Below are 21,999 nucleotides of genomic sequence, written 5' to 3' on the forward strand. Positions count from 1 at the left end.
CAGGAGTCTGTGGCTATACCAGCGTTGGAATCTCTAGCTGAAGAGCCTGTTACCAAGGAAGGACACTCCCACGTACCTTCTAGCGAGGATTCAGAGGACTCAGGGGAAGAGTCAGCAGTGTGCCCTTCAAAATTTAAATGATCCCTGAAAGAGGTGGATGGGTTATTTAGGGCCATTTATGTTACTTTGGGTCTAAGTGAGGAAAGAAAGGATTTAAGTTTTACATGACCGCATGTCTGCAGGTCTGAGTGAACCCAAGGGTCCACTCGGTCATTTTTCTCAACAGCCTTTTTTCTCAAAAGCCCATAAAAGGCGTTTTCCTTTTTGAGGAAGATCCCTCTGCAGTATGGAATAAGGTCCCTAAACTGGATGCGGTCTTCTCTCAAGTTTCCAGGTCCACTGATCTGTCTTTTGAGGACATGGGGGTTCTCAAAGACCCTATGGACAAACGCATGGATCTCCTACTTAAAAGGTCATGGCAGTCGATCATGAATAATTTAAAACCCGCTATGGCCACAACGTGTGTAGCCAGAAATTTTGAGTTTTGGACTAACCAGTTAAAGTCCCATATAGTGGTGGATTCCCCTAAACAAGAAATCTTAGACTTTTTCCACTTTATCTTCTGCAGTTGCTTACATAGCAGATGCTTCAGCTGAAGCAATTAAGATGCCGGCAAGATCTGCAGCCTTGACTAATACTGCAAGAAGGGCATTGTGGTTAAAGACTTGGCCAGGTGATGCAGCTTCAAAAAATAAGCTTTGCGGGATTCCTTTTTCGGGGGACCTTCTTTTTGAGCCTGATCTAGAAGGTAGCCTAGACAGGACGGCTGATAGGAAAAAAACGTTCCCAGTTAAAAAGAAAAAACAATCCCCAGGTCTTTTTTTTTTTTTTTTTTTTCGACCACAAAAAACTCAGACGACAAACCCCAAGGGGGTAGGAGGAATTGGGCCGCACAGGCAAAAGGAAAAGGTGGATCCTTTTCCATCCTGCTACACAAGCCGAGAGATCCCAATGACTCAGCCGTGCGGGTAGGCAGAAGATTACAGATGTTTCTTCCGCAGTGGTCAGCTGTAACATCCAATCAGTATATCCTGACCACTCTAGCCCAGGGTTATGTCATAGAATTTTCGGAGGCCCCCTCAAAGAGGTTTTTCATAACAAATACCCCAAAAGACTCAAAATCCCTGGCCATGAAGTCCTCATTGAGAGAACTGATCCAACAGGGTGTGGTGGTACAAGTATCTCCAGAAGAGCAGCAACTGGGGTTCTGTTCACACATCTTCCTGATAAAGAAACCAACAGGAAAATTCTGAATGATCCTAAACTTGAAGACTCTGAACAAGTCTGTCAAATACAGATAATTCAAGATGGACTCAATATTTTCGGTCAAAGACTTGAGGGATGCATATCCCAATCTCCCCTCAGTCAGAGGTACCTCAGGTTGGCAGATGGAGGGAGTGGTACATCCTCTACAGTTCAGAGCCCTTCCATTTGGGCTGTCATCCTCGCCTTGAATTTTCACCAAAGTGATGGCGGAAGCCCTAGCCCCGCTTCGTCTACAGGGGGTTGCAGTTATACCCTACCTAGACGACCTGTAATTCTTCGCCCCATCGAAAGAAAAGTACTAGACAACCTATCCATGGCGCAAAACCACCTGGAATCTTTGGGTTGGATTTTGAATCTGCAAAAGTCCTCCCTAGTGCCATCTCGAGATCCGTTTTTTGGGATTACCAAGTTGATTTGGTGAAACAAAAAATGTTTCTCACATGAGAAAAAGGACAGAGTACAGGACGCTGTGTCGCGACTGCAGTCCAACCAGCCTATAACAGTAAGGCAAGTAATGTCGGCATTGGGAGTTCAGACTTCAACGATGCCGGCCATTCAATGGGCAAGATTGCATTTCAGACGCCTACAGGCCTTTCTCCTAAGGTCATGGGATCACAGTCTCGGATCCCTGGACACTCCGATAAAAATCCCATCTCGGGTGAAGAGGTGAGTGAGTGAAAAACGTATATAGCGCAACACATGCGAACTGAATTGCCTCGGGGACACTGTATCCATTCTCTGGTTAAAGTGGAGGTTCACCCTATAAAAAAATTTCTAACAGTACATCCAGCACCGTGCTGCATATAAAATGTCACTGACCTTTATTTTTTCCCGTAGATATCGCTTACCCGTGGAATTCACCGCGGCTTCCGGGTAGGGAATCCCGCGGGAGTGGGCGTTCCTTTTGACATGCCAATCAATTGGCATGCTAAACGACGGCGCACACAGCGCGTCACGACTTCCCGAAGGAAGCTCTGCTCTATTCGGCGCCTGTTACAGACAGAGATTTTGTCACGTTGGGACAAGCTCCCTTCGTCTCTGGATTACCAGATTTGGGTGAAGTCGCCTGGCCAGGTCCTCCCTAGTGTGGTGGCTGACATCTGCGGTACTTCGGACTGGGAAATTATTCCTACCGTGCTATCGGACAGTGGTCACGACGGATGCCAGCCTCTCCGGCTGGGGGCGTTCTGGAGTGTCCAGTCAGCCCAGGGCGCTGGACTCAGGTGGAGTCCCGTCTGCCAGTCAATGTCCTGGAGCTCCGGGCTATCAGGCTGCGTCTCCCCAAGTGGTTTCTGGGTCTGCAGGATCATTCGGTCAGGATCCAGTCTGACAACACCACGGCCGTGGCGTATGTCTACCATCAAGGGGGCACGCGGAGCTCGGCCACCGTGGTGGAGGTTGCACACATCCTCCGGTGAGCCACAAGGTACGCTCCGGCTCTGTCGGCCGTGTATATTCTGGGGGTGCAGAGTTGGCAAGCAGACTACCTAAGTCGCCAAACACTGGACTAGGGAGAATGGTCGTTGCACCCGGAAGTGTTTCAGAGTTGTGCCAAAAAATGGGGCACGCCAGGCGTGGACCTTTCGGGCCTCCCGTCTCAATCGGAAGGTGTCACGTTTCGTGGCCAGGTTAAGAGACCCTTGAGCGGACGCGTCGGACGCGTTGGTGGCACCGTGGGGTCACCATCGCCTAAATCTACGCTTTCCCTACTCCTGAAGCTTCTCCCTCACCTGTTGCACAGAGTGGAAGCGGAGGGGATGCCAACAATCCTGGTCGCTCCGGATTGGCCGCGCCTTTCCTGGTACGCGGACCTGGACCCTTGGATTCTACCCCTGAGAGAGGATCTTCTGTCGCAGGGTCCGATTTTTTTCCTCACCCTGCTTTACAGTCGCTGGCTTTTACGGCATGGCTGCTGAGAGTCAGGAGCTGGAGGTCCGAGGTCTGTCGGACTCGGTGATCTCTACCATGCTACTTGCACGGAAGTCTACTTCACGTAGGATTTGTCATCGTACGTGGAAGGCCTACATCTCTTCGTGTGCAGAGATGAAAGGACACCCCCGCACATACGTGCTGTCCCAGATGCTGCTGTTCCTACAGCGGGGAGTGGGTCAAGCTCTCGCCTAAGTACGGTTATGGGTCAGATTTCGGCCCTGGCTGTTTATTTTCAGCGACCGTTGGCGACACACTCCCTGGTGCGTACGTTTTGTACAGGGGGTCAGGCATGTGACCTTCCTGTGTGTCCTCCACTGCCTCCGTGGGACTTGAATTCGGTCCTCTCGGTGCTTCAAAAGGGCTCCGTTTGAGGACATTCGGGAGATTCCTCTGTTCTCTCTGTCCCAGAAGGTGGTCTTTCTTGGTAGCCATTCCTTCGGTCAGACGAGTTTTTGATCTGGTGGCCTTGTCTTGCAGGGCTCTTTTATAATGAGGACATTGTTTACTATCCTTATGTCCTCAGCCAAAGAACTCGAAGGAGGCCACGTTACTTTCGTTGGATGTGGTGCGAGCCCTACGGGCGTGCTTGTCTGCTACGGCTCCGTTCCGGAGATCGGACTCGCTGTTCGTGTCAGTGACTGGTCCTGGCGGTATCGTCGGCCTCCATTTTCGGGTGGGTCAGACAGGTCATGCTCCAAGCCTATGCCCTAAAGGGGCGGGCGCCTCCCTTTCTGGTTACGGCGCATTCGACCAGGGCGATTGATACCTCTTGGGTTTTCCGCCATCAGGCGTCTGTTTTACAGGTGTGTAAAACAGCGATCTGGTCATTAACCCACACCTTTTTAAGTTTTACAAGGTGGATGTTAGTGCATCTGCGAATGCCTCCTTTTGGCCGCAAGGTTTTGCAGGCGGCTGTTTCAGGTTGTAGTTCCTCCGTTGAGGAACTCTGGTTTGTTTGGGGTGAAGCTTAATGGCTGTGTTTTTTTTTCCCACCCCTCGAATGTTTTGACACTGCTTGGGGACGTCCCTAAGGTCAATTGCTGCTGTGTCCGTCCATGAACGGAAGAGAAAATAGGATTTCATGGACGGACACAGAAGCCACCCCTCCTTTTTGTACTGCTTGTTACGAACTGGAGCTGCTGAGTCAGAGAGGGTTATACCCGGGGACCACGCCCCCTGTGAGGAGCTGTACTGAAAAGTGTTTTAACACTTGAAGTGCTGTTTTCTGCCTAGTCTCTCCTGGAAGGAAGGATATAATACCCCAAGGTCAAATGCTGCTGTGTCACATAAGCTTGTCAATTGCTGCTGTGTCCATCCATGAACTCAGAGAAATTGATTTTACAGTGAGTGCAAAAATCCTATTTTTTTTTGTGGCAGGGGATGCCAAAATGTGTGTGTATGTATGTATGTATGTATGTATGATATATATATATATATATATATACATATATACATATATACATATATACATATATACATACACATATACACACATACACACACACACTAAATAAATAAATAAATAATATATATATATATATATATATATATATATATATATATATATATATATATATTTGTATATGCTCCTCCCCCCCCCCCCTGAAAGTGGAGTTACCCTTTAAAAGATTCCTATTAATGTTCTCCACCATCACTGCATAATGTTCATCTATAGTTTGGTTAGTAGTTTTTCTTTTCGTCATATCAGTAAAATGGTGAGACATCTAGAGCAGGGGTTGGCAACCCATTGACGTGACCACAGTCAGGTAGCCTGCAAAGTAGTTACGCTGTTGCCAAGTTCGCTGACTCGATCCTCCCTCCATAGCGATGCATGCGCACGCTCGCCCAATTTTAAGCTGCAGAGGCAGTTCCCGCCCCTTGCATATGTGCGACTGTGGGGAAAGCCTCCGCAATAGCTCAGACGGGTTCGGGCTCTTCTCCGAACATGCCCAAGTGCTTTGCGCCCTTTGCCACTGGCTCTCCTTACCAATCCAAGGGAAGGTCAGAGAGGTGGCAGGGATCAGGGCTACTGCACCTTCCCTGTGCCAATCTGCATGTGCAACTTCTTTTAAACTCCAGCCCTCCTGCCAGTCTAGCCTTACTGCCATTCCAACCCTCCTGGCACCCTGTATGGTGCCCTACAATTCTACCGACCACCCTACCTGCTACCGACCTCGTTATGCTGCCCTACATCCTACTGACCTCTATATGCTGCTGACCTCTGTCCTCCGCCTTACCTGCTACTGACCTCTGTCTGCCTGGACACTGCCCTACATGCTGCTGAGCCCTGGACACTGCCCTACATGCTACTTGAACTGGCAAGAAATCAGAGCAGGTAGCCAGGCCTGAAATTGTTTGAAAAAAATCTGCCTGCAGTACCAGATGTTCTGTTTCCATGATGAACTCCAGCATCGGACTTGTGGGGGTAACCAATTGCTTCCCAGGCATGAAAAAAATGTAGTGTTTGTTTCTCGCTGAAGCAAACTCAGGGTAAGTTAATATTTTTACAGCAGGGGTTGACAAATTTGCTTGGAATCTAGGAGCCAGGTAAAAAAGTTAGGAGCCAGAAAACGCGCCCCGTCCCGACGAGCTTGCACGCAGAAGCGAACACATACGTGAGCAGCGCCCGCATATGTAAACGGTGTTCAAACCACACATGTGAGGTATCGCCGCGATTGGTAGAGCGAGAGCAATAATTCTAGCTCTAGACATCCTCTGTAACTCAAAACATGCAACCTGTAGATTTTTTTTAAACGTCGCCTATGAAGATTTTAAAGGGTAAAAGTTTGTCGGCATTCCACGAGCGGACGCAATTTTGAAGCGTGACATGTTGGGTGTGAATTTACTCTGCGTAACATTATCTTTCATAATATAAAAAAAAATTGGGCTAACTTTACTGTTGTCTTATTTTTTAATTAAAAAAAAGTGTAATTTTTTCACAAAAAAAGTGCGCTTGTAAGACCGCTGCGCAAATACGGCGTGACAAAGTATTGCAACGATCGCCATTTTATTCTCTAGGGTGTTAGGATAAAAAATATATATATAATGTTTGGGGGTTCTAATTAGAGGGAAGATGGCAGTGAAAATAGTGAAAAATAACATTAGAATTGCTGTTTAACTTGTAATGCTTAACTTGTAATACCAACGGCCACCACCAGATGGCGCCATGACCCTTTTTCTAGTCGACCTGGCGCCCGGGATTTGTCGAGCCCTGTTTTACAGTGATATTAGTTTAGTCGATTTTTATAAATGTTTAATGCTGTCTTTACTTTTTATTGGGGTCTTTCTAGTTAATTTAGTTTAAAAAGAGAGGGCACTGCACCCAGGTGACATTTTGATCTCTTCAATGTTGTCTAGGTAGCTCTCCATCTCTCAAAGTTTGCCTACCGTAGAGTTTGGAAGCATTTCCACATTGCAAGTTCTGCTGGGAGCAAAGCTGCAATTTGAAAATATTGAGAATAAATATTTTTCAAATGCTTAAAGGATGGCAAAACATCCTTGCATTCCAGAAGTGCCCTAAAGACGTTAAAACATACTTTATGGAATTTAAATATGAGGAACATAATGAAAGTACAAGTAACTTGTACAAGTTACTGGATCTCCGACGGAACTCCCTGAAGGCCCAGAAGCTAGCGGATAGGCGAGTACCAATCAAAAGAATTTTAATTGATCAAAAAAATTAAAGATTAATCGATTAATTAAAAGTTAATTTGCACAGCCCTAATATATATACAGTGGGGATCGAAAGTTTAAGCGCCCCAGTTTAAAATTTGTATTAATGTTCATAACGAAGCCAAGGAAAGATGGAAAAATCTCAAAGGCATTAAATTACAGATTAGACATTCTTATACTATGTCAAAAAAAAGTTAGATTTTATTTCCATCATTTACACTTTCAAAATTACAGAAAACAAAAAATGGTGTCTGCAAAAGTTTGGGCACCCTGCAGAATTTATAGCATGCACTGCCCCCTTTGCAAAGCTGAGACCTGCCAGTGTCATGGATTGTTCTCAATCATCGTCTGGGAAGACCAGGTGATGTCAATCTCAAAGGTTTTAAATGCCCACACTCATCTGACCTTGCCCCAACAATCGGCACCATGGGTTCTTCTAAGCAGTTGTCTAGAAAACTGAAACTGAAAATAGTTGACGCTCACAAAGCTGGAGAAGGCTATAAGAAGATAGCAAAGCGTTTTCAGATGTCAATATCCACTGTTCGGAATGTAATTAAGAAATGGCAGTCATCAGGAACAGTGGAAGTTAAAGCAAGATCTGGAAGACCAAGAACAATATCAGACAGAACAGCTCGCAGGATTGTGAGAAAAGCAATTCATATCCCACGTTTGACTGATCTGGCCGACACTGGAGTTGTGGTACACTATTCCACTATAAAAAGATATTTGTACAAATATGGTCTTCATGGAAGAGTCATCAGAAGAAAACCTCTTCTACGTCATCACAAAAATCAGCGTTTGAACTTTGCAAATGAACATATAGACAAGCCTGATGCATTTTGGAAACAAGTTCTGTGGACCGATGAGGTTAAAATAGAACTTTTTGGCCGGAATGAGCAAAGGTACGTTTGGAGAAGAAAGGGCACAGAATTTAATGAAAAGAACCTCTGTCCAACTGTTAAGCATGGGGGTGGATCAATCATGCTTTGGGGTTGTATTGCAGCCAGTGGCACAGGGAACATTTCACGAGTAGAAGGAAAAATGGATTCAATAACATTTCAGCAAATTTTGGATGGTAACTTGATGCCATCTGTGAAAAAGCTGAAGTTAAAGAGAGGGGACGGCTTCTACAAATGGATAATGATTCTAAACACGCCTCAAAATCCATGGGGGATTACATGAAGAGGCGTAAACTGAAGGTTTTGCCATGGCCTTCACAATCTCCTGACTTCAACATAATTGAAAATCTATGGATAGAGCTTAAAAGAGCAGTGCGTGACAGACAGCCCAGAAATCTCAAAGAACTGGAAGACTTTTGTAAGGAAGAATGGGCAAAGATACCTCAAACAAGAATTGAAAGACTCTCTTGGCTGGCTACAAAAAGCGTTTACAAGCTGTGATACTTGCCAAAGGGGGCAGTACAAGATACTAACTCTGCAGGGTGCCCAAACTTTTGCAGGCGCAATTTTTTTGTTTTCTGTCATTTTGAAAGTGTAAACGATGGAAATAAAATCTAACTTTTTTTTTTGACATATAACAATGTCTAATCTGTAATTTGATGCCTTTTGGAGATTTTTCCATCTTTCCTTGGCTTCGTTATATGTGAGTATATGTATGTGTGTGTGTGAGTATATCTTCCTTCCACCCTTCATATAGCTTCATGTCTGACTCCTAGTTAAAATGCCCGTATATCCTCCTTCTGGGTGCATTATATTACATATATGATATAAGTAATATATATTATTACTTTTACTTTTCAACAATAAAAAAAAAAAAAAAAAAAAAAATGAAACCCCATATGGTAGCGATTGTCTGCTCTTTTTGTGCTATAAAGGGCTTATTTTAGTTTTTAACTCCATTATGTAATGTGCTACAAATAAAAGCATGCTGCTGTTGCTTAAAGCGGTTGTAAACCCGCATAATTTTTTTTTTCTACACCTGCAAGCAAAAAGCCATAATGAGCTTATATGCACCGCATATTCGCTCATTATGAAATACTTACCTCGGAACGAGGTAGGTAACTTGCCTGGTCCAAGCCGAGCGTGTCTTCCGGGTATCGCCGCTCCAGCGCTGTGATTGGCTGGAGCGGCGATGACGTCACTCCCGCGCATGCGGGATATTCTTTATACCTACAGGTAAGCCTTATTATAGGCTTACCTGTAGGCAAAAGTGAAATAAGTGGGTTTACAACCACTTTAACATATTATGCGGTTTTTGGTGCTTTTTTGCAGAAACGCACTGCAGTTTATTTAACTTGGTTTCCTATGGGACACGTTCCCATCTATGCTTTTTTCAGCTGCTGCGTATTTGGAAAGGGTCAAGGACTTTAACGCAAAATGGTGCTTATTTAGTTTAATATACTTCAATGTAAAAGCTGCAGAAAAGCATGTAGTGTGTTCTTGCAGCAATTTTGTTTTCTTAATCTGCCCTACAACAAATTGGTTAAAAATGCAAAATCACAAGCGCAAAAATAAGAATGCACAACAAAAAGCACTGCAGAAACATCAAAAGCAAACTCCATAGGTAGGTGTGCAATGTGACTTATGCTGGCGACACGGATCAATTTTCAGACGAGAATATTCATACGAAAAATGTTTGTACATTCGCTGAATGAAAGAATGTTTTGAATTTTTCACCTGCTTTTAACATTGTTTTAAAATGAATGTAATTTCTGAACGGAAACCACATACACTGTCTGAAAATTTGCTTTTGACCAAGAAGTTTTCTGGGCCAGATTCACAGAAGAGATACGACGGCGTATCAGAGTATCTATGCGACTGATTCATAGAATCAGTTACGCATAGATAGCCCTTAGATCCGACAGGTGTAATTGACTTACACCGTCGGATCTTAGGATGCAGTACCTCGGCTGCCGCTGGGTGGAGTTTGCGTCGTATTCCAGCGTCGGGTATGCAAATTAGCAGTTACAGCGATCCACAAAGGTTTTTCCTGTCGGCGCAAGTCTTCGTTTCCCGTCGCAAAGTTAGGGGTGCTATTAACATGGTGTAAAATTACTCCACCATGTTAAAGTATGCCCGTCGTTCCCGCGTCGCTTTTGAATTTTCTTTTCCCGGCGTAAGTACGTTGCGCATGTTGCGATTCACAAACACGTCGGGCCGCCGTAAGTTCGCGCAAAGCACGTCGGGAAAATTGCGAACGGAGCATGCGCAGTACGTCCGGCGCGGGAGCGCGCCTAATTTAAATGGTACCCGCCCCATTTGAATTGGGCGGGCTTGCGCCGGACGTGTTTACGATACACAAGTTTACAGGTAAGTGCTTTGTGGATCGGGCACTTACACTGAAAACTTGCGGCAGTGTAACGTAAACGGGTTACGTTACACGGCCGCAATTCTATGTGAATCTGGCCCTAAATTTCTAAAAATTTCCGTAACTGTGGTTAAAAACAAATTTCGATTTGACCCCACAAACGATTAGAAAATCGAATGAATGTTCTTAAAATTAAATTTTCTTTGATTGAAGACATTGTTTTTGTATGGCCTGCATATAGTTGGTTATTTATATTTACCACTGTATAGAGATATTTATGAATAAATTGCCTTTATTTTAAACTTTACACATTAATTAAATTATACACCACACTTTTTATTAAGGTTATTAACCGAATAATCGAAACAATCGGCCAACTAATCGATTATGAAAATAATTGTTGGTTGCAGCACACACACACGGCTTACAAACACCTGGCTTACAAATGGAGGGAGACAACAGGAAGTGAGAGGAAATCTACCCATAGGAAGGGAAATTCTCTCCTGTAAGAGTTTAATATGGGAAAAAGGTGTCTCCACTGATGCTTTTATCACCAATCCATTTTTCTCTAATAACCTAAAATTTTCAAAATCCAATAGTCATTGAGACAGATAGTGAGCCGAAATCTTCTAAACATTGGCCCAGACAGCAAAATAAATGTTACAGGGGTGATAACCCTTACCTATGCTATCCAAAAAGCTTAAAACATTTTTTTGGGCTGGAGCTACACTTAAAAAAAAAAAAAAAAAAAATGTACATGTACAAACAGATTCAACTTAAGAAAAAGCCGACAGTCCCTATCTTGTTTGTAACCCGGGGACTGTGTGTGTGATATATATATATATATATATATATATATATATATATATATAATTACACACACACACACACACACACACACACACACACACACACACACACACACACTGAATTGTGTTCCCTTTCACACAGCATACCTTAACCACTTGCTGACCGATGTACATATAAAAAGGTCCTGTCGGCAAGTGGTTATAGAATGTAAGCTCTATGAGCAGGGCCCTCCTGTACCTTTTGTATAGAGCTGTACTGTAATTGTGCTGTCCCCCTATACATTGTAAAGCGCTGCGTAAACGGTTGGCACTATATAAATCATGGTATAATGAGTGCAAATGTGCAAAATTTATTGCAATTACTGTGATATACAGTTTTTATGCAGGTGACCATCACTATACAAAAACACCATACGTTGTATTATAAAGTGCAATGACATAAATTGCCAAAAGAGATACCGTATAGTACAAGCCAAGTTTTTCAGCCCCTTTTTTTGGAACAGGACATGGAGGAGCACGACTTTTTAACACTGCCCGACTGCCGTCTGAATCTGCATGTCACGGACTATCATGGAACAGGACTCGGGTACACGGCAAAGTGATTCTGTAATGGGCCCGGGTGAGGTCTGGCTGCAATGGGCACGATGAGGCGTGCAAATGGGCATTGTTGGCCCTTTTTTTTCCACTTACAGTAGCTGCTGCATTCTAACCCTAGGCTTATACTCGAGTCAATACGTAAAAAAAAATGTTGTGGTAAAAGTAGGTGCCTCGGCTTATACCTGAGTATATACGGTAAATAATATAGTGAAAAGTTCATAAAAAAGGCAGGGATCGAAGAGGAGCTCCCACATGAAATGTAAAGCCTGGATCAAATGCTTGACCTTGTGATACCCGTCGCCACAATGAGGTAGAAGGCTTACTGAAAGGCCAGCGACCACCCTTATTCGGGGGGGGGGGGGGATCAATAATCCCATAGATGAATATCCAGATGTCCCAGGCCTCTCCTGCTGGAAGTCTCCGTACACCAGGCGATAATCGGATATCCCCAGTATCAAGAGGTGCAAACATGAAAAAATAAAAATAAACTCCAATGGTGCAGTATTGTCTTTTAGATGAATTTTAATGATAAAAAGTTGCAGTGCTGCATACAGGTATTCTGACTCCAACAAGTCTCCAGTGTGAATAAAATTAAAGGATTCCGTGTGGACGATCACGCATGCGTGCAGAGTCTGTGAGCGTTCCCCATCTCCCCTGTGCCGAATGAACCTGGAAATGACAAGAATTTCAACACTACTGGTCAGGGAAGAAGGTGTCCTACTGTAACCACTGAGTTAAGCAAGAACTGTGCATGGTTCGTTGTCTTGGAGGGCAAGGGATATGTCAGGGGTCTAATAGACCTCTTATATCTCCATAATGAGTATCTGTCACCTACCCAAAGCTATCATAAGGGGGTGTTTTCCCCCTTGTGAGATTTACTCAACTTTTGTGGGGGAAAAAATTAGCAAATAATTAATATATCCTATAAAATTGCTACCCAAGTCATATTGTAATTGAATGTTATTAAAAATTACCCTTTGTTTTCAATCTGCAGCAGTGTAATTTTCTGTAAAATGCAATATGGCTACCTGGAGGTGTTCTGTACACAGAATGGTATACAGAACCGCCCCCCCCCCCCCTGATTATGTAATTTCCTGCTTGCATGATTGGTTTACTGATTTTCCTAATTTTTGCTGATACTCCCAAAGGGAAATGAAGAAGTGCAAACCTTGCCAATTTCCTCATTGGAACCCTGCAGGTGCAGCAGTTGCCTTTTTTTAATTATAAAATCACTCATGGACACACAGACAAATGAATATTTCTCCTGAATAACAAAAGGTAGGAATCTGCAACAAAGTTTGGTAAAATCCCTGCAATGTGCATATTTTTTCTCTTCAACTTAATGTTAGGAACATAGTGAGGAGCGAAAGAAGCCTTTTCTGCACACACTTCACAAACTGAGTCGCTTGGGGTATGCAAACGCACATTTGGACAAGCCATCTTCATTTTGGAATAAGGTGCTGTGGACTGATGAAACAACGATTGAGTTATTTGGTCATAACAAGGGGCGTTATGCATGGCGGCAAAAGAACACCACATTCCAAGAAAAACACTTGCTACCCACAGTAAAATTTGGTGGGGTTTCCATCATGCTGTGTGGCCAGTGCCGGTACTGGGAATCTGGTTAAAGTCGCATGGATTCCACACAATATCAGCAGATTCTTGAGAATAATGTTGAGGAATCGGTCACAAAGTTGAAGTTACGCCGGGGCTGGATATTTCAACCAGACAACGACCCAAAACACTGCTAAAAATGATTTGAAGCGGGCTGTCCATACTCGGCAACCATCAAACCTAACTGAACTGGAGATGTTTTGTAAGGAGGAATAGTCCAAAATAGATTCATCCAGAATCCAGACACTCATTACAGGCTATAGGAAGCGTCTAGAGGCTGTTATTTCTGCTCTACTAAATATTGATGTGATTTTTCTGTTGGGGGTGCCCAAGTTTATGCACCTGTCTAATTTTGTTTTGATGCATATTGCACATTTTCTGTTAATCCAATAAACCTAATTTCACTACTGAAATATTGCTGTCTCCTTCAGTTATTTGATAGATCAAAATGAAATTGCTGATCCAAACACCCAAATATTTATAAATGATAATCATGGAAATTGTCAGGGGTTCCTAAACTTTTGCATACGACTGTATCATGTTTGATTAAGTGAACATTGCTATTGTGCAGAATATCTTATGACTTGTGGTCTTTAATATTTGTACTTTCAATGTAGATGAACATTGTTTAACCACTTGCTGACCATGTCCTGTACATTTATGTTGGCAGAATGGCATGGCTGCGCAAAGTAATGTGTTTGTAAATATACGCTACTTTGAATTTCGCGAGCGTGTCATGAAGTGGCAGAATGGGGAGAGGCCAGTGTAAAAAAGGCATCTCTCTGTTCTACCTAGTGACAGGACACTGATCGTCTGCTCCCTCCCTCACAGTAAGCCCCGCCCCCAGAGTTAAAATCACTCTCTAGGACACACTTAACCCCTTCCTATCCCCCTAGCGGTTAACCCCTTCCCTGCCAGTCACATTTAAACAGTAATCGGTGCATTTTTATTTTAACAAAAATATGTAGAAGAATACGTATTGGCCTAAACTGAAAAAAATTAGTGCTTTAAAAAAAAAAATGGGGGATATTATAGCAAAAAGTAAAAAATATAGCTGCTTTTTTCAAAATTGTCGCTCTACTTTTGTTTATAGCACACAATTAAAACCGCAGAGGTGATCAAATAACACCAAAATTAATTTTTATTTGTGGGGGAAAGACCACACAATTGTCAGTTAAAGTGATGCAGTGCCGAATCGCGAAAAGTGGCCCAGTAATTTGGCAGCCAAATCCTGAAGCTGAAGTTAAAGTGTAAGTAAACCCTCCTATCGTTTTCAACCAAGGAAGCTGCCATCTTGGCCTCTGTTTAATCTACAACTGCCATGATGCTGCACATGTGATCAGTTATGAAACCAGCCATTGGATGGTTTGACAGTTTGGTTGAGAGCACAAGCAAATGTGACAGCTAGCATTTCTGCTTTAATTACACGCCTGTCCTGAAATATAGTCCTGAAGAAGCAGATCACCCACGAAACACGTAGACTTACTAGCATAGAAGTGGCAATTACGTAATTTTAGACGTTTTATATTTTTGGGGATGATTTTATTCATATTTTGTAATAAACATTGGTTTTATATCCTATTTAATTTGCTATACATACCTGACAGTCATCCTTGATTTCCCTTTATTTTATCGCTATGGACTGCTCTGTCCCCCAGAAGCTGTTCAGTGAACAATGAAAGAAAATACATTTTCATACTTTTTCTTCAGTAGTTCATTCCTACACCGGTCCCACTTAGGTTACCGTTTTGTAGCTCTTGTGCAACATTGTGTTTTTAGTTTCTATGGTCATCTGAGTTTACCTTTTTTTGACTGCCAGCTTCTCTTGAGGCAGAGTGGGTATTTTCCACAAATAGGTGCAAAGTCACCTGTGTTTTTTTTTTTTTTTTTGTGTCCAACCTAGTGGCAAAGCATATACCCTGTTATCCTCCAATAAACTGCATAAACACTGTGGAAGGTATGTTTATAAAGTGTGATAAGTGCTGTGATATAAATCTAAAGTCATAACAATACAAATATAAAGGATACTTATTTTCTCTTTTTTTTTTTTCCCTCTTGCAGAACACAATTGACTCATTGAATATGGGTGTCGATCAGTTTGAAAGTGAAGTCGAATCTTTGTCTGTACAAACACGGAAAAAAAAAAGGCGACAAGGATGTGAGTCTACATTTAGAATAAACAATTTTTGTTTTAATGAATTCTACAGAAATTCTATTTGTGAATACACAGATTTAAAATGCTTTGTATTCCTAACTTCTGTAACTTTTCAATTCTACATGAATGCATTTCTGAGAGTTCACATTACAACATCTGTGTGCATGTGTGTGTATATGCATAATTATTCACCCCCTTGGAAGTTTTAATGTTTTATTGTCCTAGAACATTGAATTGGTGGAATTTTTTTTTTTTTTTTTTTTTTACACTGATCAAGACTTTAGAACAATGGTGGTCAACATGAAAATTAGAGACTCACATGCAGCCGCCTCCAACCCCTCCAGAGGGCTGCACAATAGCCAGAACATTTGATCCAGCTTTTTATTTTTACCAATGCACATTGAGGAGAAAGTGGAAGTAAAATGAGCTTTATCTTTGGTGTTCGCTTTAGTAAAAGTAATATTGATTTACACTATACTGGTGTATTTTTGCTCTATAATAAAAATAAATGCCACGCTAATACGACTAAAATAACAAAATGCAAACTGATCATAAATGTGCATACAAAAACATAAACACTGCAAAGTTCATGTAGAACACTGTACAAACGCACACCATATAATATAAAGTGCAAGCTGTGGCATGCAATATTATAATATTACTCAAATATCCCAATTTGCTTGTGAGACAATGTTCCATTAACAGAACACACTTTGTAGTGAAATTACACCACCACACTAAATTTAAGGCTGCTTTCCAAATGGTAATAACCCCCCATAGGCTGAGTGGTCACACAAGCTATAGAAATGCATTGATCCATATATTTGGCATATAAATCATTCATTCAGTTTAATTTCCACCACCAACAGACCATGTATTACACCTCAAGAGAATAAAGCACAAGAAAAGTGTTCCCCATAGTGTAAACCATTATAATTGCTTTATTAAAATTAAGTGATCAAAACAACTAGCATTAAAAAAGTGTAAAACATCAATGTTCACAAATGCAGATCTCTAATATTACACTCTGAAAGTCCGGATCAGCTGGCCGGCATGTGTGGTGACGTCAGTGCATCTAGCTCTGGCCAATGCATTTAGTCATGCGTTATGTTGTCATGGGCATTGACAGGGCCCCTGATAGGTTGTACGGGGCCCCATGATTTCTATCTGATGGGGGGGCCTTCAGCCCTAGCCCTGCCCCTGGCCCCTTCCCAGACCCCACCTTGAAACAAAGTGCAGGTTTGTCTTCAATTGATGATTTATCATGCCATCCATAGTAAATATGTGCAGAGTGCAATGCAGTACAATCACCATGCCATATTACCATCCATAGCTACTATGTGCAGTCAGAGTACAGTGCAATGCAGTATATTTACTCCCAATTGGACTGCTGCAGCAGCTATGATCTGCTTTCCCTCTGCTCCTGGACTTAGACTGTCAGCTGCCTCTCTCTCTGCCGCCACTGCCCTCCTTACAGCCTCTCGCTCTCTGTCTGGGGCCCAACTCAGAGCTCAGGAGAGGAAGATCACTCTGTCATGGAAGGACATGGGCAACTGCAGCAGCAGGCGGCTGGAACTTGAAGTTGAGCCACCATACAGAGTGGGCCCAAAATACACATGTGCCTGAAATTAATAAAAATAGTCTCTCCACTCACACCAGCAAAGAGATCAGGGAGGGTCTAGAAAAATAGACGGTGAGAGACTGCAGGAATATTACAGGAGACAGTGAGAGGCTGCAGGCATAGTACAAGTACTGTGGATGGTGATGTTGCAGTCAATGTAAATTGCTCTGGGGAAGACTGTCCTCCCTCTCTCTGAGACTCCTGTGTGATCTCTCCCCCCTCTCCTGTGTGCAGCTATGACAGGAGCTCTGCTCACTCACATTAGCAGTGTCCCTGTCCAGATGGCAGGTCCCCTCAGGCTCCTGGCTTTTCTGTTAGTGGGAAGTACAACACTAAAGGTGGTGGGGGATCAGCTCAGGAGGAGGAAGTTGCTTCTTCCTTCTCTGGATGCCGGGGCCTCCATGCACCTGATTGGTTGCTAGCATGCTAGATGGGCACAGCAACCAAACATTTTGACAGGCAGGACTTGGACCTGCTGGAAGCTCTGCCACTTATGCAGGCTTTTACACAAAGACTACCAGACTGACTAAGGTTGCCCGGATCCCCCTGCTGAGCCAAGGACACTGGACCTGGTACAGGGCCAACTGGTACTGGCTTATTAGCAGCTCTGGACATTGATGTATGTTAGGAAAGCAGGTGCATAGGTGCTGCAACCCTCCCACATAAAAGCTTTGCCCGGTGCTCAGACCTAGAGGCTGCTGACACCACCAATGTATCTGAATAAAGGAAAGGGATGGTCGGCACTCAGGATGACATCCAAACTAGTATTTCTTTATTAAATGCATGTACGAAGCTGTTAGTCCTTAGTCATGGCTGATAAAAAAACAAAATAAGCAACACTTTAAGTGATTGTAAGGCTTTGTGTGTGTGTTATTTTTATTAATAAAAAAACATTTCATAATGCTCTCCACTGTGCAGTACGTCTTGCACAGATTTGCCCCCATCCTCAACTTCTGGGGTCCCCCGGTGGCGCTGGTAGCTCTTCCACGCATCGTATAACCCCCCCAAGAAGAAGCAATCTCCCGGGGGCTTACCTTGCAGGCTTGCTCCAGAGTCAAGCATTTGCGTCCATAGACACAGAATGTTGAACTCTGCCCCGGCACCCGCGTCATTGTATTTAATTGACAGCAGCGGGAGCCAATGGCTGTGCTGCTATCAATGTATCCAATCAAGAGCAGAGACAACGGGCAGAGGGGAAGAGCGCGTCTCCGGCGTGTGAATTGCAGGACTCTGGTAAGTAAAAGGGGGGGGATAGGGTCAGTAACAGGTTTTTTTTTTCCTCTTTTGTTCATGGACAGACACAACACTCTCTTGACAAAGTGGGTATTCAGCCTTCAACCAGGAGAGGACTAGGCAGAAAACAGGTTAATGTTTAAACTCATCAAAAAAACTGTACAGTACCGCCCCGGGAGCAGTCCCTCTAGGTACAACCCCTCTCCCTGCACCATGCAGCTCAGTTTTTTTCTGCCTAGTGTAGAAGTTGGACATGGCTATCTTCGGCCCCTTGGGACTTGAGTTTTTTTTTTAAAATATGTTTTTTTCTTTTGTTCCTGTGATCTACTAGCAACTGCCGACTGGGTGACAGGCTGGATCCCAGATCTTTGTAGTCTGCCCAGTGTCAGCCATCGAGCATGTGCCGGCCTTTAGCTACGCGCTGGGCTGTCTACGACATGCCCCGTGCCTCCAGGGGTGGCTGGTGAGCTCCGTGCTTCGGGGTACACATATGACCGGGCTCTATGTTCGAGTCAGTGTGCCTGGCCGACAGTCACCTCCGTCGCCATGCGGAAGATAAGCTGTCAGGGATGCTTCCAGCGGGTCCGTGCAGGACGGGTAAGTTGTTGTTCCCTGCTTCGGTGGGGGGGATATGGCTGGACATACTGTAGTGGCTGTTTAGAGGGGTTTCCACCTTCCTTCTCCCTCCCTCCTCCCTATACTGAAGACTAGCTGTGTGACTGGGGTTCTGCCTGGGGGGGCTCCATCTGATCATGGGGGCTGCTCTGTCCGTCTCCTGGGGGTTCATGTGGCTGTTCTTTGTGGGTGGTACCCTGTGTGTGTTTTTTTGCAGCCTATGTGGTTTCTATCTTTTACATGTGGCCGGAGGCCATTTTGGCCTCTAGTGCGTGCCTTTTTCCACAATGTGACCGATTGGTGGCCATTTTGGCGGTGGTTTGGCCTCTAGTGCCTGGTTTCGCGGCTCGAACGGCAGACACATACCACAGGGGGTCAGCGTGCTCGTGCTGCAGCGCTAAGGAGCTTCTCTAGCGGGAGACGGAAGGCAGGCTGTGCGGTACTATTTTTTTCTTTAGGTGGTGAGTCCTCTGGGTGGATCCCTTGTTCTCTTTGGCAGCTAGGAGGGTGAACCGTGTACTTGGCCTTAGTCCCTGTGTCACACACATGGGTCAGCATGGCGTCGGAGGCGGGCACCTCCTCTCCAGAAACACCTGAGTTGGCAACTGGTGCTCCTGCACCTGCTGTCAGTGGATGCTATGTCCTGGAGGCCTTTGTTGCCAGGGTGACAGCGTCAGGCGGGAACTCGGGGTGGGGGGCGGGAACTCGGGCCAGGCTACGGCACCTGATGCGTCAGAGGGCGTGGACCATTCGGATAGTGAGGATGACTCCGGGTAAGCCTGCGAGAGGGTATGTGGAAAAGTGTAGCGCTAACAGTGAATCAATTGTGATAAAACAATCTAAATTGTATCGTGCAACACCACATGTGAGCTAATAGTATTAGTGATGATTAAAGTCCATAAATCCTTGACTAGATCAATGAATTAAATCCAACGATGTTGAAAAAGTTCAATAACTGAATAAACAAACAAAATCCAACGATGAGAAGTAAGAGATCCACCACCACTTATGACAAGGGGCTTACCGGATGGATTGGACCTAGACAGGCATATACCTACTAGGCCAATCAAGCTTTGTTATAGATGATACGCTGAAGAGGGTACACCATACACGTCATGCGATTCGGTATTATTGAAAAAATACCTCAGGCAGACAATTCAGGAGTGGTTCCCAGCAGGCAGCGATATTCAACAGATCACACAGAGGGTATATCGATTATTCAACCGATGAGTATGAAAAAGAAAAAGTGGGGCGCACATAGCATAATTCCGTAAAAATCAATATTTATTTTAAAAGGAGGGTAACTCACATTTTGCAATGTTCAATCGAGCTCATAAAAATAGGGTAGCAGGAACAGTAGCAGTCCATCCCGACATGTTTCGTTACAGTTCCTGCTACCCTATTTTTATGAGCTATAACAAAGCTTGATTGGCCTAGTAGGTAAGTAAGTAAGTGGTGGTGGATCTCTCACTTCTCATCGTTGGATTTTGTTTGTTTATTCAGTTATTGAACGTTTTTCAACATAGTTGGATTTAATTCATTGATCTAGTCAAGGATTTATGGACTTTAATTATCACTAATACCATTAGCTCACATGTGGTGTTGCACGATACAATTTAGATTGTTTAATCACAATTGCTACACTTTTCCACATATGTTTTACTAGCAACTTTTGATCTCTTTTGCTGTGTTAGCGGCTTTATTATTTACTTTATGAGATATAGCAGTATTTTTACTTTTTGTTTACAAGCACGCGAGAGGGCCCTGGTAAGTGATCTTATCACTACGGTACAAGATACACTGAAGATGGAGGATTCTGCGGAAGCAGCTGAGGTGTCGGTCCCTTTTGGGTTCCGCAAGCCGGTCCGCACTGCCAAGGTGTTTGCTTGTGTTTCTTATCTTGATAAGCTCTTGTACAAGGATTGGGAAAAACCACAGAAGTTTTTTTTCTGCTCCAAAAAATTTGGCGGTCCGTTGCCCCTTTTGAGGAGACTTTCCTGAAGAAATGGATCTCGCCTCCGGTAGTGTACCCCCCCGGTGTCCAGACTTAAGGTAACCACGATTCCGGAGGAAGGGGCCCCTGCCTTCAAGGACCCTGCGGACAAGAAGGCTGAGGCAATTGCCCGCTACCTATACACGGTGGTGGGCTCGGCAGTGCGTCCAGCGGTGGCTGGGGCTCTGGTGTCTCAAACTCTGTCTGAGTGGGCTAAGATACTGCTCCAGGGGTTAAAGGCTTGTCAAGAGCCACGCCATAGGCAAGGCCCCTCCTTCACCACGCATAATTGTTTTTTTTTTTCGTCTGCCCATTGTTGCGGGTAAACGTTTCAAGGCCGACAAAGCGCCTGCTGAGGGTCGTAAACGACCCTGGTTTCGCAAACCCAACAAGCCTGCGGCAAAACCTTAGTCCGCATGAAGGTCTTCCCCCACCCATCTCACGGGTGGGGGGACGTCTTCGCAAATTTACGATTCGGAGGTCGTCTCTCGTCCACTGAGCAGATTTTTTTCCCTCCAACCTCCAGCTTCAACCGACGTGTCTGGAAGCCCTGTTTGGGGCGGTTCAGGATCTGCTGGCATGTGGGGTGATCATACCTGTTCCGGCACAGGAACGGTTTCAGGGGTTTTACTCGAACCTATTCGTAGTGCCAAAGAACGGGATCCGTCCTATCCTAGATCTCAAAGCCCTCAATTGGTTTGTGAGAGTGCAAAGATTCAGGATGGAGTCAATTCGCTCTGTCGCGGCTCTCCATCCAGGGGGCTTTCTGGCGTCCTTGGACATCAAGGACGCTTATTTGCATGTCCCCATCTGTACCAGTCATCAGATTTCTGCGGTTTGCGGTTGGGGAGGATCATATCAGTTTGTGACTCTCCCCTTCAGCTTGGCTTCGCCACCAAGGGTGTTTACCAAGGTTCTGGCTCCGATTTTGGCCATGCTAAGACAGTGTGGCATCGCTATCGTGGGCTACTTGCACAACCTGCTTCTGAGGGCCACTTCAAGCTCAGAATTAGAGGGTGTGTCTCTAGCCTGTCAGACCTTCCGAGAATTTGGTTGGGTGTTGAATACCCAGAAGTTGGTCTTGGTCCCGACTCGACGCTTGGAATACCTGGGGTTGATTCTGGATTTCTCGGTGGCGAGGGTGTTTCTCCCGGTGGACAAACTG

General features: G+C 44.3%; 1 protein-coding gene across 1 annotated transcript in view; it reads left to right on the plus strand.

The window, feature by feature from the left end:
- Positions 1 to 21,999, plus strand: part of CNOT3 (CCR4-NOT transcription complex subunit 3) — a 425,129-nt gene that overhangs the window by 172,220 nt on the left and 230,910 nt on the right. The window contains 2 exon segments of the mRNA XM_040327617.1: positions 15,279 to 15,353; positions 15,355 to 15,375. Of these exon segments, the coding sequence (XP_040183551.1) occupies positions 15,279 to 15,353; positions 15,355 to 15,375 (96 nt within the window).

This window comes from Rana temporaria, chromosome 10 (genome assembly GCF_905171775.1).
Source record: "Rana temporaria chromosome 10, aRanTem1.1, whole genome shotgun sequence".
Taxonomy (NCBI): Eukaryota; Metazoa; Chordata; class Amphibia; order Anura; family Ranidae; genus Rana; species Rana temporaria.